Below are 18,150 nucleotides of genomic sequence, written 5' to 3'. Positions count from 1 at the left end.
GAAATGCTTGTAATCATACTTCAGTATTCCATAGTAACATCTGACAAAAATATCTAAAGACACTGAAGCAGCAAACTTTGTGGAAATTAATATTTGTGTCATTCTCAATACTTTTGGCCACAACTGTAGGGCAGTAGCGAGGGGTGACAAGATAATAAAGATCTAGCCTTGTGCAGATAACTAGAACACGTTTCCTAGAAATAACTAAGTGTGCTTGTACTGTAGCTACCAGTAGAGAGATGTCTTATTAAAGTATTCACATGAACACACTACCAGTAGAGAGTGGTCTTATTAAAGTATTCACGAACACACTACCAGTAGAGAGTGGTCTTATTAAAGTATTCACACGAACACACTACCAGTAGAGAGATGTCTTATTAAAGTATTCACATGAACACACTACCAGTAGAGTGGTCTTATTAAAGTATTCACATGAACACACTACCAGTAGAGAGTGGTCTTATTAAAGTATTCACACGAACACACTACCAGTAGAGAGATGTCTTATTAAAGTATTCACATGAACACACTACCAGTAGAGAGTGGTCTTATTAAAGTATTCACATGAACACACTACCAGTAGAGAGTGGTCTTATTAAAGTATTCACATGAACACACTACCAGTAGAGAGTGGTCTTATTAAAGTATTCACATGAACACACTACCAGTAGAGAGATGTCTTATTAAAGTATTCACAGCGTTCAAACACCATCACCCATACACAGTACATCAACACTGAAAATACAATAGTTCCACACTCAAAACACACACCTCTTCAATCAATTCCTCACTCTCTGTCACACACACACTAAAGTAGCCACTGTGTCAGGGCCTCTCCCTCTGTCCTTGTTATGTTGACGTGTGGCTGGCTGGTGTGGTGTTGACAGTGACAGTGAGCCTGGCGGGGCAGTGGGTGGTGGTGGCTGTGGCCCAGAGCCAGACACAGTAGACAGACGGACAGCCCGGTGACTGATGGTTCTGCTATTGACAGTGCCACTGAGATAATAAAGTGCTGTCCCACAGGCAGCTCCATTAGGGCCTGACAGTGACAGGACTGGGCTGCTGCAGAAGGAGTCAGGACACACACACACACACACACACACACACACAAACTCAACCACCCACCAAGTGACAGCCAGCCAGCTAAGGACATGGATCTCTCTTTCCTGCCCTCTTTCTCTCTCCTTGTCTATTTCTGTCTCTTCTCCTTTTTAACTGCAGTGACAGGGCAGTGTGGAGGAACAGGGCAGATCATATCCCTGTTAAGGAAGCCTTGTTATTAGTGCGACTGCCACAGGCAGCAGGGTGACAGACAGGCCATAGTGTTCACTGTTTCACATTCTCCTGCTCACTGAGCAACTCAAATGGATAACAGTTGTACTGTGGAGACGAGTGCTGCCTACGTTCTAGAATATTGTCATTTCTATTGATGTACAGTTCAATCGGAAGTTTACATACACCTTCGCCAAATACATTTAACCTCAGTTTTTCACAATTCCTGACATTTAATCCTAGTAAGAATTCCCTGTCTTAGGTCAGTTAGGATCACCACCTTATTTTAAGAATATGAAATGTCAGAATAATAGTAGAGAGAATTATTTATTTCAGCTTTTATTTCTTTCATCACATTCCCAGTGGGTCAGAAGTTTACAAACATTCAATTAGTATTTGGTAGCACTGCCTTTAAATTGTTTAACTTGGGTCAAACGTTTCGGGTAGCCTCCCACAAGCTTCCCACAATAAGTTGGGTGAATTTTGGCCCATTCCTCCTGACAAAGCTGGTGTAACTGAGTCAGGTTTGTAGGACTCCTTGATCGCACACGCTTTTTCAGTTCTGCCCACACATTTTCTATGGGATGAGTTCAGGGCTTTGTGATGGCCTTGACTTTGTTGTCCTTAATCCATTTATCACAACTTTGGAAGTATGCTTGGGGTCATTGTCCATTTGGAAGACCCATTTTTGACCAAGCTTTAACTTCCTGACTGATGTCTTGAGATGTTGCTTCAATATAGCCCCCTAATTTTCTTTCCTCATGATGCCATCTATTTTGTGAAGTGCACCAGTCCCTCCTGCAGCAAAGCACCCCCACAACATGATGCTGCCACCCCCGTACTTCACGGTTGGGATGGTGTTCTTCGGCATGCAAGCCTCCCCCTTTTCCTCCAAACATAACAATGGTATTTATGACCAAACAGTTCTATTTTTGTTTAATCCGACCAGAGGACATTTCTCCAAAAAGTACGATCTTTGTCCCCATGTGCTGTTGCAAACCGTAGTCTGGTCTTTTTATGGCGGTTTTGGAGCAGTGGCTTCTTCCTTGCTGAGCGGCATTTCAGGTTATGTCGATATAGGTTTTACTGTGGATATAGATACTTTTGTACCTGTTTCCTCCAGCTCCTTCACAAGGTCCTTTGCTGTTGTTCTGGGATTGATTTGCACTTTTCGCACCAAAGTACGTTCATCTCTAGGAGACAGAACGCGTCTCCTTCCTGAGCGGTATGACGGCTGCGTGGTCCCATGGTGTTTTAACTAGCGTACTATTGTTTGTACAGATGAACGTGGTACCTTCAGGCGTTTGGAAATTGCTCCCAAGGATGAACCAGACTTGTGGAGGTCTAGAATTTATTTTCTGAGGTCTTGGCTGATTTCTTTAGATTTTCCCATGATGTCAAGCAAAGAGGCACTGAGTGTGAAGGTAGGCCTTGAAATACATCCACAGGTACACCTCCAATTGACTCAAATGATGTCAATTAGCCTATCAGAATCTTCTAAAGCCATGACATAATTTTCTGGAATTTTCCAAGCTGTTTAAAGGCACAGTCAACTTAGTGTATGTAAACTTCTGACCCACTGGATTTGTGATACAGTGAATTATAAGTGAAATAATCTGTCTGTAAACAATTGTTGGAAACATGACTTGTGTCATGCACAAAGTAGATGTCCTAACCAACTTGACAAAACTATAGTTTGTTAACAAGAAATTTGTGGAGTGGTTGAAAAACTAGTTTTAATGACTCCAACCTAAGTTTATGTAAACTTCTGACTTCAACTATATCTATTATGTCTTCTTAGTTCTCTAAAGACAACGTGTTAGTGTGTGAAGATAGGATGCACACTGACAAGGAACAACTGCCTGTGGTCTCCACTGTCTGTCTCCACCTTACGAAAATGACATGCACCTGCAGTCACACAGAGAGACAGAGACACAGAAACAAAGACACACAGGCATAGACACAGAGACATATATAGAGACAAAGAGACATATACACAGAAATAGAGACACAAAGACAGAAACACAGACACGTAGATACAGATAGAGACAAAGAGACAGACACAGAGACAGAAACACAGACACGTAGATACAGATAGAGACAAAGAGACAGACACAGAGACAGAAACACAGACACGTAGATACAGATAGAGACAAAGAGACAGACACAGAGACAGAAACACAGACACGTAGATACAGATAGAGACAAAGAGACAGACACAGAGACAGAAACACAGACACGTAGATACAGATAGAGACAAAGAGACAGACACAGAGACAGAAACACAGACACAGAGATAAAGAGAGACAGAGACAGACAGAGACAGAGAAAGAGAGACAGGGACACAGAAACAGAGATAGAGAGAAAGACACAGAGACACAGAGATAGAGAAACTGAGATAGAGACACAGAGACAAACAGAAACAGAGACATATGCTGTAGAGTACAGTACACACCACTAGCACAACTAAGCACAGTCACAGTCGGCTTCCTTTTTCTCAAATCTCACCTGCCAACAAACTCCCCTTGATGTTTGTGTGTCCCTCTAGAGATACTGTGAGTTTATTAAGCCAGGCACAGAGAGAGAGAGAGAGAGAGAGAGAGAGAGAGAGAGAGAGAGAGAGAGAGAGAGAGAGAGAGAGAGAGAGAGAGAGAGAGAAGACTTGAAAGGGGATGGATATAAAAAGTCTGGCGTGAGAGAGCGAGGGATAGAAAAAAAAGAGATAGAGAGAGAGGGGGGGGTCACCACGGCAGTGTCTGTGGCCCCCTCCGGGACCCGGGGGCTAGTCTCAGCTTTGTCATCCCCCTCTCCTCCCTCTCTCTCTCCTCTGCCCGCGGAAAACGTCGATAGCAGCCTGCCGGTGGACCGTCTCTGGTGGACGCTCGCTCATTCTCCCGGCATCGACAGCAACGCCAAATCAATATTTAGTTCCCCACTAACAAGCTGCCTTGGGGTCTGAGCCAGAGAGAGCGAGAGTGAGAAAAAGATGGGGGGGGATAAAGAGATCGGGGGGGGGAGAGTGCGAAAGAAAGCGAGAGTGTGAGAGAGAATGAGAGAGCAAAAGAGAAAGGAAGGGGAGGAATGCAGGAGGACAGTGGTGGAGTGGGGGCCTGAGAGCAGTCCGGCTGGAGGGGAAAACATGGATTGAGTGGAGCCAGTGTGTGTCTGTGAGGGGAGGTGAAAAGGTCAGAGGAAGAGCCGGTGTGTGTCGTGGTGAGGAGGCGACGCATGAGTGCCTGCAGCGCGAATTGACATGGACACGGACACACACACTCAATCTGAACCGGATCACACAGAGCTGACGGCACATACACACAGACAAGTGTTTGTACACAACTCACACTCTGCTATCCTCAGTCTTTTCTTCTCTCTATTGTAACTAGTTCATTCTTGATTTAGACAAACATTTGTTGGTTCATGTCTATGCGAGACCACAATGGCTGAACTATCAGTACCAGTGATGTGGTGGTAAATCAAATCGGTGGGTAAGTACTGATCGCCGTTCGCGGTGAGGATAGGAACACTCTTCATACCCTGAAGAGGTGTGTTTACCCTCCACTACTGGTCCTAACTACTGTAGAGAATACTAAAAACACTAGCAGACTTGAAACCAGACCTGTTGTTGGAGGATCTTCATGACCTGGTCTAGCCACTCCTGGTCTCTCCTGCTGTCTGCTGCCACATCATCCTCCTCCTGCAGAGACACACACAACAACCACCAAAGATGAACAAATAATAATAATAATAATGATATATGCCATTTAGTAGAAGCTTTTATCCAAAGCAACTTACAGTCATGCGTGCATACAATTTAAGTATGGGTGGGCCCAGCGGGAATCAACCCACAACCATTTGGCCATGCTCTACCAACTGAGCCTCACAGGGCGACTCGTCTCTGTACAACCAGAAAATCACTCAATTTAAGGCAATTTCACTTCAACGCAGATACAAAAATAAAGGCTGAGGTGAGTTCAGAAAATGAAGCTTCATGAAAAATAAGAGAAAAGAAGGAGTCACTACAGCGTGATGAACCAAGCAAAGCCCCCTGCCAAACCCTCCCCTAACCCGAAAGGCCCTGGGACAATTGTGCACCGCCGTATGGGTGAACCCCAGGCTGTAGTGGCGCCTCAGCACTGCGATGCCTTAGACCGCGGCTCCACTCAGGGTCAGTCTTTATTAAAGAGACACCATCAGCAGTGTGCAGATAGTGCAACCTTGTTACTGCTAATGAACCCTCTAGTATGCATACATACACCAGTGCCAGTTCCCTGTATATACAGCTTGTCCCAGTTAACAGAACCCTGCAAAGCTTTTAACCTCAGGTGCTGTCTCTCAAAGAGGTAGAGGGGTCGGTGAATGGAGGATAAGGTGTGTGGGGCTGAGGAACTGATTGCTCTCGTCTCCCCCCCCCGAAGGTCCTCCCTGGCTCTCCTATCCCCTAGACGGATGGGGATGGTGGGCCTCCCTGGCTCTCCTATCCTCTAGACGGATGGGGATGGTGGGCCTCCCTGGCTCTCCTATCCTCTAGATGGATGGGGATGGTGGGCCTCCCTGGCTCTCCTATCCTCTAGATGGATGGGGATGGTGGTCCTCCCTGGCTCTCCTATCCCCTAGATGGATGGGGATGGTGGGCCTCCCTGGATCTCCTATGGATGGGGATGGTGGGGCCTCCCTGGCTCTCCTATCCTCTAGACGGATGGGGATGGTGGGCCTCCCTGGCTCTCCTATCCTCTAGATGGATGGGGATTGCAGGCCAGGGAAGACTTTCGGGGGGGGATACGAGCAATTGTTTGTTGTAAAACTGCTTGCACGCGTGTTACCAATCCACTATGTCTCCCTGTCATGGCTTTTGCGTCATCAGTACAGCTACCAACACATCTTGATCACCAGTACATTTGATGTCACCAAGCTGTTCACTGCTTTAAAAATATCCTCTCCTGTTGTCCTGGTTTCCAGAAGACGATGTCTTCCTTAATTGACCCCCCCATAAACGTTAAAATTAAGTCCTCCTCAATAGTATGGGGCTTGCCTGTTCTAGCCACTCGGTAGCTCACCATATAAGACGCTTCTAGTCCCTTCTTATTAATGGTATTTGTTGCTTTTATACATGTCTTACTACTCAAAAGTCGTTCTTCATTCTCGCTGAAAAAAGTCCCGTGGCTTATTTTTAAAATGGTCATGTTTTGGTTCTAAATGTTTGCGCAAGAGTGAAGGTTTCCCGCGAGAGAGTAACGGTTAATGTGATTAGATGTTATAATTTGACTCGGCTATTTATATCACTGAACACTAGATGGTTTAATTACATTTTTGGCAGTGAAACGAGGCTACTCAGTCGAGAAAGAAACCTCACCCAAAATATAAATCTACTGGTTGAAAATGTGAAGAATAAAAATTATTTTTTAATTTGAATTATCACATTTTTATTTGGAGTAACCCCGACGGCATTGCGCGTACCCTAGACGGATGGGGATGGTGGGCCTCCCTGGCTCCTCTAGACGGATGGGGATGGTGGACCTCCCTGGCTCCTCTAGACGGATGGGGATGGTGGGCCTCCCTGGCTCCTCTAGACGGATCGGGATAGTGGGCCTCCCTGGCTCCTCTAGATGGATGGGGATGGTGGGCCTCCCTGGCTCCTCTAGACGGATGGGGATAGTGGGCCTCCCTGGCTCCTCTAGACGGATCGGGATAGTGGGCCTCCCTGGCTCCTCTAGATGGATGGGGATGGTGGGCCTCCCTGGCTCCTCTAGACGGATCGGGATAGTGGGCTTCCCTGGCTCCTCTAGATGGATGGGGATGGTGGGCTTCCCTGGCTCCTCTAGACGGATGGGGATAGTGGGCCTCCCTGGCTCCTCTAGACGGATGGGGATGGTGGGCTTCCCTGGCTCCTCTAGACGGATGGGGATGGTGGGCCTCCCTGGCTCCTCTAGACGGATGGGGATGGTGGACCTCCCTGGCTCCTCTAGACGGATGGGGATGGTGGGCCTCCCTGGCTCCTCTAGACGGATGGGGATGGTGGGCCTCCCTGGCTCCTCTAGACGGATGGGGATGGTGGGCCTCCCTGGCTCCTCTAGACGGATGGGGATGGTGGGCCTCCCTGGCTCCTCTAGACGGATGGGGATGGTGGGCCTCCCTGGCTCCTCTAGACGGATGGGGATGGTGGGCCTCCCCAGCTCCCCTAGACGAATGGGGACGGTGGGCCTCCCTGGCTCCCCTAGATGGATGGGGACGGTGGGCCTCCCTGGTTCCCCTAGACAGATGGGGATGGGGGGCCTCCCTGGCTCCCCTAGATGGATGGGGATGGTTGGGCCTGGTGGTAGCGTTAGCGCACAGCTAATTTCCATGTCTTCAGAGACCCTCATTAGTGTGACTGGAGAGGGAGGGAGGGAAGGGGACTAGGTAGAGGCAGAGATAGGTAGTGAGACAGGCAGAGAGAAAGAGAGTGATAGAATGAGAGAGCGATAGAATGTAAGAGAGCGATAGAATGAGAGTGAGCGATAGAATGAGAGAGAGCGATAGAATGAGAGAGAGCGATAGAATGAGAGAGAGCGATAGAATGAGAGAGAGCGATAGAATGAGAGCGAGGTGTGGGCTTGCTTGGTGGTGGGCTCCTCATCACCCCTGCCTCCTGTGCCTCCCACGGAGGTGAGAAGGGTGTGTGTGTATGTGTGTGGCCCCTCAGAGGATGCATAACAATACACTGACCCTCCGTCTCTCATTAGGGGCCCTGTTGGAAAACAAACTGGCCTGGCAATTATGTCCTTATTACAGACGCATCATTAAGTCCACAACAAGCTGCTGCTGCCAAAGGAGAAGGAGCTGATCACTACTGCCACTCTCTTACTGCCTGTCTACCGCTGGATGGAGTGGCAGGGAGAGAGTATGCTGAGGCTGAGAGTGTGCTAGTGTGTGTGTATTACTTTTATTTCTAATTATATTTGTTTTAATTAGGTATATTATTTCTTTAGTAATTTGGATATATTTTTTTCTTCATTTTTTATGTTTATTTGTCCATATTATTTATTTGTTTATAGTGAGAGATTTTTATTTTTTTTAATGTATTTTTTAATAGTCCTTAAAACAATGTTTTAACTGCATTGTTGGTTAGTAAGCATTTCACCGTTGTATTCGGAGCATGTGGCAAATAGCATTTGATTTGTGTGTGTTTGAGTGTGTAGGGCCGTGGCAACACAAAGGGCTTTTCCCACAACCACCCTCAGTAACAGCGGAAAAGAAATACAAGGTACAGTATAGCAGAACAACTCCTCCTCTCAAACTGAGAGAACCACACTGCTGCCCCTATTCCACTCTGTCTGAATCTTTCAGTCGCAGAAACAAAACATCTCAACATCAACATTTGACACGGTAAAATACCTGGTGGAAACCTCTCTGATACTAAGTAAGCAGTAGGTGGATTCCAACCTGGACAGATTAAAACACGTCTGGTTTCCTGGTAACTTCCAGTTGCATAAAGATCTACACAGACACACAATTACTGTTCCCCCTTGTCCTTCCATGGTTCCTGGGGGATTTTCAATTAGCAAGACACAGTGACTGGCTCCTCTCCTCTCCCAACACACACACACACATAACCGCACACACACCCTTCCAGTGACAGACCACTTACCCGTTCTCCAGTGGGTCCCTGAGCACCCGACAGCGCCGTGATCCACGGACGAGCAATTAACACCAACAGACACACACACGCCGTTGACCGGGCGGAATGCCATTAGCCGCCATTAACACACACCCTGAGCAACGCTCACCTCACACACACTTCACGGTCATTAAGCTCTGATAAGTTGGAACATTTCTTCAAACGTATCTAGGCCCTGTCATTCCAGGGTAGGTGGTGCCTGATTCCTGGCTGGCATACACTCTCACATCCTGTGATGAAGACAGGAAGTTGATTGTAACGCTGTGTCGGTTAATTGACGACAAGGGAGAAGAGCGAGAGAAGGAGTGATCTATGGGGAGGAAGTGGGGACGTACTGTAGTTAGAGCTTGTGGTCATGAAAGAAAGGGTCCTTCTTGAACAAGAAAAGCCATGAGCCAAATCACTTGTATAGCGAGTAAGAGTGTGAGATTTTCAATATTGTGGCGTTTTCTTCTTCTCTTGAATAAGAGATAGTTGTATCCTAGCCTGGTTCCATTCTGTTATGTACGTAGCCATGTTTTCTAGAATTGTCTTCCTATACATAAAGCTAGTGTTTCCCCTATATGCATTTAGGGGATCGTGGACGCCACTGCAAAACAATTTGAATATACTGTATATATAATGTAGATGTATATCAGATGTTTGCCCCAGGAAGACCCCAGAAAGAACAAGCCCCCCACCCCCCATACCCTAACTCTTTTACTGAGGAGTGGCGTCCGTCTGGCCACTCTACCATAAAGGCCTGATTGGTGGAGTGCTGCAGAGATGGTTGCCCTTCTGGAAGGTTCTCCCATCTCCACAGAGGAACTCTGGAGCTCTGTCAGAGTGACCATCAGATTCTTAGTCACCTCCCTGACCAAGGCCCTTCTCCCCCGATTGCTCAGTTTGAATGGGCGGCCAGATCTAAGAAGAGTCTTGGTGGTTCCAAACTTCTTCCATTTAGGAATGATGGAGGCCATTGTGTTCTTGGGGACCTTCAATGCTGCTGACATTTTGGGGTACACTTCCCCAGATCTGTGCCTCGACACAATCCTGTGTCGGAGCTCTACGGACAATTCCTTCGACCTCATGACTTGGTTTTTGCTCTCACATGCACTGTCAACTGTGGGACCTTATATAGACAGATGTGTGCCTTTCCGAATCATGTCCAATCTATTGAATTTACCACAGGTGGACTCCAATCAAGTTGTAGAAACATCTCAAGGATGATCAATGGAAACAGGATGCACCTGAGCTAAATCTTGAGGGTCTGAATACTTATGTAAATAAAAACCTGTTTTGGCTTTGTCATTATGGGGTATTGTGTGTAGAGTGATGAGGAAAATGTTTTATTTCATCCATTTTAGAATAAGGCTGTAATATAACAAAATGTGGAAAAGGTCAAGGGGTCTGAATACTTTCCGAATGCACTGTATCACCTCCCTAAGTGTCCATGATGCCTACTCACCCATACTTATCCAGTCAACGACTAGAAAGGTCATATAGCTACATTTACCATAGCACTCTGTTACATGAGACTGAAATATTTTGGAATCTGAGCTCCTAGAGTGTGCGGCTCTACTTCATTTTTAAAAAGTGTTCCACTGCGCTAGCCAGCACCTCGCCTAAATAGGTGTGTGTTTCTTTCGCCTCTACATGAGACTGAACCGCCACAGAGGCCAAGTGCCAGTTAGATTCCTCTGACTGAACTGGGACTTCAATACAAGTCAACTGTCTTTCCATGTTTTCCTATCAGTGACGGTAACCTATACTTGTATCTGTTCCCACTGGGTCATTGTGAAGGTGGTAGAATGTCTCTTAACAACTGATACAGGGTCAGATATTATGTCTATCCCGCAGTGACTATTTTATGGATTCATGATCCTGTACCTCATCGGTGTCCAGCATTTCAGCCAGGTCCATCTCGGTCATGTTGAGGATGGACGCAGCAATGGACTGGGCCTTGACCATGGACTGCTTGGACAGCCCTCCGGCACCTACTGCCTTCTTCTTCTCCGCCATCTTCCTGTTCTTCCTCAGCTGCGATTTGGCATCCTGCACCTCGCGGAGAGTTTCGCTTGCCAGAGCCTGAGAGGAAGAACATGTAGAAAGGGTGATGAAACTAGAGAAAGCGAGAGAGACGGATACAGATGTAGGATCTAAATTTGAGCCAGTTTTCTACAGCAGGGAAAAAAAGTCCTGTGGCAACAGGAAATGTGACTTATTATGTGTATTGTAATTTATGGAATTTTTTTTGTAAGGGAAAAGTGGAAATTACAGACTTCAGAAGCCTTTTTAAACTTTAAATACACCACAAGTTCAACATTTCCTGCATGGTTGGAAAGTTCTCCTGCAACAGGGTGATCAAATTAAGACCCTACACCTGTATAAATGATGAATAAATTAAACCTATCAAGACAAGAGCCGAGGGCGTCAGCAGCAATATTGAGTTTGACACTGAAATTCTCTGGTTCGTTCGCTCATTCTCCGTATTGGAGTTTAGTGCCTGAGAGGGTTTCCAAGTTATCCGACCAATTGAATTTTTAATTAAAAAATATATTTATTTATTTATTTAACTAGGCAAGTCAGTTAAGAACAAATTCTAGGAACAGTGGGTTAACTGCCTGTTCAGGGGCAGAACGACAGATTTGTACCTTGTCAGCTCGGGGATTTGAACTTGCAACCTTCCGGTTACTAGTCCAACGCTCTAACCACTAGGCTACCCTGCCGCCGGGCGCCGGGATGACGGACACAGAGGGTATCTACGCATCTTGGATATCAACAATAGGTTTTATCTCCGTTAAATCTCCTCAGAATTGACCCGGACCGAATCACGCATGGGAAAGATGCTAACTTTTATTCATTTGCTTTTGAATGGGCTCACCATACAACAAGCCAATACAACGGCAGAACAGTGTAAATAATTGAGCAATGAGGTGCATTTAAAATGTTGCCCGAGATAGTGTGTGTGTGTGTGTGTGTGTGTGTGTGTGAAACCTCATTGGTCTTCGGGCACCTCAGAGGCCTGAATCCACTAAATGGCAGTTGGCTCTAAATACAAAGAGAGCGAGACAATTAAATGTCAAAGCTGCCACTGTACATGAGAAAGTCAATAACCCAAAACTCCCCTTTGCTTCATTTTGAGCTTATTGATCGATGCAATAATCTTCTGTATCATTCCCCTGTAAGCTCGCCTGAAAAGCTGACCTTGGAATGGACGGTCAGCCGAGAGATGGGCTAGGTAGCATGAGACCGCTTTTCAAGCACACACACACACACAAAACATACACAAGGGAAGCTGCACACATACAGAAACAGACGTACACACACACACACACACACACACACACACACACACACACACACACACACGTACGTACCCCCCCCCCCCTCATATTCTGTGTACATAACCCAGGCTAATCATAAACAGACATACAGTAGACGTCTCCATTGCTTTGGTTTCTTTCGGGCGTGTGAAATAAAAGTACTTGAAGAAGTACTTAGCTGAGGCTCTGCTAGATTTCATAAGGGAGAGCTGAGAGTTGGTGGGGAGAGTTATCGTTGACAGACAGTTCGTGGACGGAGCCGATGGATGGTATTAGATAGACTATTAGTAAAATAAATCAAATGTAAATGCATTGCAGCTCAGACAAAAACACAAATGCGCTGATTCTGAAACCCCAAATAATATGACTAAACAGACTAGGATATTCTGTAGGGTTTCTCTGTACATTCTATAAAGTATTTATACTTTTCTTACACAGCCCTTAGCCGTGGTATATTGGCCATATACCACACACCCTGAGGTGCCTTATTGCTATTATAAACTGGTTACCAACGTAATTAGAGCAGTAAAAGTAAATGTTTTGTCATACCCGTGGTATACGGTCTGATATACCACAGCTATCTTCATTTTCCTGATAGACCAAACTGGCTTTAGTCTCCTTAAGTGTGCCGAGACTGTGTCCTGGAGGAATACACAGCTCATTAAGAAACTGCCAGAGATCCTATTCTTTTATTTACAGCCCTAATAGATATTTACTGTCGCTAGTCAAGGGTTACAATCAATTGACCCAAAACCCTGAATGTGTGAAATAATCCGGAAAGAGATTAAGGGGTGAATTTATCACTCATTTTGAGCCCTGGGAGAGAGGGAGAGAGGGAGAGAGAAAGAGAGAGAGAGAAAGAATCAGTGTGTGTGTGTATATATGAAAGTGAGACCAATTGTATCTCACACTATTTTGTGTGTGTGTGTGTGTGTACATTGAGTCAGTCGCACACAGATCTTACCCTGACAAACCTAGTATCACAATCACCGTAGCCAGAGGGCCAATTTAGACAGCAGAGGCTTACAACATGGAGATCAACTGAGCAGGGAAGCACTGTCCTTCTCTAATAACTACCCCCATTCGTTTAGATCACTCTCACTAGATCACACACTCAAAAGAACTGTCTGGAAGGACTGAGAAAATGGCCATTTGAAAACACACAGAGAGGGATGGTAAAGGACAGTAGACCACAATATGTGGTTGAGTGAATTCAGACACATCTCTAGTGTGAACATGGCACCTTCATAGGTATGTACTGACATAGGCTATTACTGTTCTATTTAACTGTGTCCAGTACCAATACTTTCCAAGTATATTTCCAAATACATTCCAATATTCAACTACTTGTATTTTCAAATCAAACATTGCTGAATACTTACTTCTAAAGTATGCGAAAGTACTTTAAATAATTGAAATAGTATTTGAACCCAAATCTGGTGTCCACCTGTGTCTGAGCCTAAGCCGGTGAGTGTAGGCAGCCAGTCCAGGGCCACTGTTTAGTGTTTAGCACATGAACAGAGGTGGAACATGGCCTGAGGCTGGTAGAGAGGTGTAGAGGAGCCCGGGTTCCAACCAAACTGGACACTGATCAATACATGACAGCAATAAATCTCCTCTGGAAGGCAGGTCAGCCAATCAAAAGGCCTCCTGGTCTTATCAGGGACCATAAAAAGGATTTGAGAAACATAGAATGATGGGAATGATTTGAATGATGTGAATGCTCAACAACAGTGGCCCAGACATTCAGACAACTCAGCCCTAGTGTTCTGGGAACAAGGAAGAAAAGGGCTCACTAGTAAAGATAGGATACAGTATGATGTTGCTAGGGGAGAAAAGAGGGAGTGGGGGTAGAGAAGAGGGCAGGAAAGGAAGGTAGGGAGGGAGAGAGAGAGATGGGCAACCTCTTATTAAAAACTTCCTGACAACAATTTGCTCAGTTTATTTTGACCAGTGAAACAAATGTCTTGAGGGAGAACAAAGAGCTGGTGATGACCACAATGGTATCCATGTTGTCTGCTGGACTAGTTCAGAGGGAGGAGATACCATCGCAGTGTCTCTCAAGCCCCTCCCCCTCAACAGTGCAGTCAGAAATGATGGGCAGGTGTCACGGCGACAGTGTGATTGACAGGTTCTTTATCAGGCCCTGGCAGACACACCACTAGAAAGGCAGTTGGATTAGAACTGGGACCAGGCCAGACCTGGCCTCCAATCCCACTGGGCAGACACACACTGGCAGGGCCTTCACCCCCCATTATGCCCTCCACTGGCACAGACTAAGCACTCAGCCCTCGCGTCACCCAATGTCATGACTCAATTTGATGGTCGGATTAAAGACTGATTCAGAGGCAATTATGTTAATGAATTTAGAATAAGAGACGTCATATTACAACGGTTATTAGGTCTTTGTGTGAAGAGAACATGCCATGGCAGCAAGGCTAATTAGCAGTCCCTCGTCTGACTGGCATATCACAACCCTAATACGGTTATATTAGGAATAACTAGGCTAATCTCAGACCGGTATTGTCAAACTGGGTCATGTCCATTAGGCACCAAACGGAAGAAAACTGACTGAAACGCGGAGGGGGCTGGTTATTTAAATTTGAAATCTACGGTGTGCCCCGACTGAACACGACCCTGGTATGTCCATGTCTTTGACAGCGACCACCGACCCCTGTGCTGTGCTGTGTCTGCCCCCCCAGTACATTTGACCTCTGCCCTCTAACCTATGCCCTGTCCCCAATCCAGTACCTTAGTGAAGGCTTGTAGCTGCTCCAGCTGTGTGTGGGCCAGGCCCAGTCGTCTGTGCAGGGCCTCCAGGGCCACGGTGCTCTGCTGGGCCAGACCCTCCATCTGACGGGATGCTGTCTGCTCCAGCTCAGCCTGGGCCCGCTCACTGGCCCTCACACGGGCCTGCAGGGCCTCCACACACTGCTCCTACAAGGAGGGAGAGAGAAGGATATCAGATTTCCATTCGTGCTGTTCACTCTTACACTGAAAATTGAACAGCGATTGTCTATCAATGTTTCATGACGTACAATAATAATGTAGAGATGATTTATGTATTCATTATGGTTGGATGACAACCCAGGGAGATTATATTGTAATACATGGGGTTGGAAAGGACGCTATAAGAAGGCGTTGTGGAGTCAATCTCCACTTCCGTTATTGTACTTCTCCCAGCTTGTCCATGGGAAGGAAAACTGTATCAAATCCACCTTAACAAATAGCTCGATGCTGATATTTTTTACCAAGTCAAAATAGAACGATCCCAATCTGTGTGTAAGCAACATTACCACTGCTACCACACATTACCACACACTACTAGAATGGTGAACCGCTATCACTGCTACCTTCTTGTCCAGGCCCTCCTTGAGATCCTGACAGGTCGTCTCATACTGACTCTTCTCTTTAGTGGCTACACTCAGCCTCCTCTTCAGAGAGTCTATAAAGGCCTTTCTGTTAGTGGCCTCCTCTGTCAAGGTCTTCACCTGGACGTCACACACAGAGGGAGAGAGGAAGAAGAACTTGAGATGACCTTAACAATAACAAAGATGTTTGAATGTGTTTTTCTTTAGCCCATGCTACAGTATTGTGTAAATTAAATCAAGGCTAGGTGTATATGTCGGTTAGGGGTGTTTTCATGAAATATAGTACATGCTTAGCCGATTCATTGTTAAATTTGCCAGCAGATGACGTCATGTGATGAAAACGTGCCATCTGAAATGTTGCTGTGACTACAGGAAAACCATCAAGTCAAGTGGGACTGTAAACGTGCCAGTTAAATGCATTTTATGCCATCTGACTCTGCTATGCCATTCTTGCGTGTGATGAAACCATGTGGTGTGAGATGTTAACTGAGACCTACTTTCTTCTCCAGCTCCTCCACCAGTCCTCTGTGAGTCTTTTCAGTCTCCAGGAGGAACTTCATCCTGGTCTTCACATCCTCCACCAGCTGCCTCTTCATGTGCACGTCTCTCTCTGTGTGGATCACCCTGGGAATGAGACGCGCGCACGCACACACACACACACACACACACACACACACACACACACACACACACACACACACGGCATTAACACGCACGCAACGATGCAGAAGCAAACACACGCAGAAGCAGACACACGCTGTCCCCATGCTCCCCTTCCATCACATCTCATTATGACAACTAAATATATTGACAATCCCATGCTGACAGGGGAAGAAGCTGCAGAAAATATGAATGGCTGTATAACATCCCATTTGTAGACTGCATACATTCCTGATTCCTAGACTAGTGGGGAATATCTATGCATGTTGTGATACATCAGTTGGGGAACGTTTCTGACAAATGACCTTCTAGATCTTCTGATCTACACTAACGTCCAGACTGCAGTAACAGTCTGATCTACACTAACGTCCAGACTGCAGTAACAGTCTGATCTACACTAACGTCCAGACTGCAGTAACAGTCTGATCTACACTAACGTCCAGACTGCAGTAACAGTCTGATCTACACTAACGTCCAGACTGCAGTAACAGTCTGATCTACACTAACATCCAGACTGCAGTAATAGTCTGATCTACACTAACATCCAGACTGCAGTAACAATCTGATCTACACTAACATCCAGACTGCAGTAACAGTCTGATCTACACTAACGTCCAGACTGCAGTAACAGTCTGATCTACACTAACATCCAGACTGCAGTAACAGTCTGATCTACACTAACGTCCAGACTGCAGTAACAGTCTGATCTACACTAACGTCCAGACTGCAGTAACAGTCTGATCTACACTAACATCCAGACTGCAGTAACAGTCTGATCTACACTAACGTCCAGACTGCAGTAACAGTCTGATCTACACTAACGTCCAGACTGCAGTAACAGTCTGATCTACACTAACGTCCAGACTGCAGTAACAGTCTGATCTACACTAACGTCCAGACTGCAGTAACAGTCTGATCTACACTAACGTCCAGACTGCAGTAACAGTCTGATCTACACTAACGACCAGGCTACAGTAACAGTCTGATCTAAACTAACGTCCAGACTGCAGTAACAGTCTGATCTACACTAACGTCCAGACTGCAGTAACAGTCTGATCTACACTAACGTCCAGACTGCAGTAACAGTCTGATCTACACTAACGTCCAGACTGCAGTAACAGTCTGATCTACACTAACGTCCAGACTGCAGTAACAGTCTGATCTACACTAACATCCAGACTGCAGTAACAGTCTGATCTACACTAACGTCCAGACTGCAGTAACAGTCTGATCTACACTAACGTCCAGACTGCAGTAACAGTCTGATCTACACTAACGTCCAGTCTGCAGTAACAGTCTGATCTACACTAACGTCCAGACTGCAGTAACAGTCTGATCTACACTAACATCCAGACTGCAGTAACAGTCTGATCTACACTAACGTCCAGACTGCAGTAACAGTCTGATCTACACTAACGTCCAGACTGCAGTAACAGTCTGATCTACACTAACATCCAGACTGAAGTAACAGTCTGATCTACACTAACGTCCAGACTGCAGTAACAGTCTGATCTACACTAACGTCCAGACTGCAGTAACAGTCTGATCTACACTAACGTCCAAACTGCAGTAACAGTCTGATCTACACTAACGTCCAGACTGCAGTAACAGTCTGATCTACACTAACGTCCAGACTGCAGTAACAGTCTGATCTACACTAACGTCCAGACTGCAGTAACAGTCTGATCTACACTAACATCCAGACTGCAGTAATAGTCTGATCTACACTAACATCCAGACTGCAGTAACAATCTGATCTACACTAACATCCAGACTGCAGTAACAGTCTGATCTACACTAACATCCAGACTGCAGTAATAGTCTGATCTACACTAACATCCAGACTGCAGTAACAGTCTGATCTACACTAACGTCCAGACTGCAGTAA

The 18,150-nt window shown here is 45.9% G+C and overlaps 1 protein-coding gene across 1 annotated transcript in view; it reads right to left on the bottom strand.

The window, feature by feature from the left end:
- cntln (centlein, centrosomal protein) overlaps positions 1-18,150 on the bottom strand; it is a gene marked incomplete at its 5' end in the record, with an annotated part of 88,742 nt that overhangs the window by 12,632 nt on the left and 57,960 nt on the right. The window contains 5 exon segments of the mRNA XM_031828251.1: positions 4,889-4,966; positions 10,796-10,993; positions 14,983-15,168; positions 15,585-15,722; positions 16,100-16,226. Of these exon segments, the coding sequence (XP_031684111.1) occupies positions 4,889-4,966; positions 10,796-10,993; positions 14,983-15,168; positions 15,585-15,722; positions 16,100-16,226 (727 nt within the window).

This window comes from Oncorhynchus kisutch, linkage group LG7 (genome assembly GCF_002021735.2).
Source record: "Oncorhynchus kisutch isolate 150728-3 linkage group LG7, Okis_V2, whole genome shotgun sequence".
Taxonomy (NCBI): Eukaryota; Metazoa; Chordata; class Actinopteri; order Salmoniformes; family Salmonidae; genus Oncorhynchus; species Oncorhynchus kisutch.
This window is presented reverse-complemented; position numbering and strand designations above follow the sequence as displayed.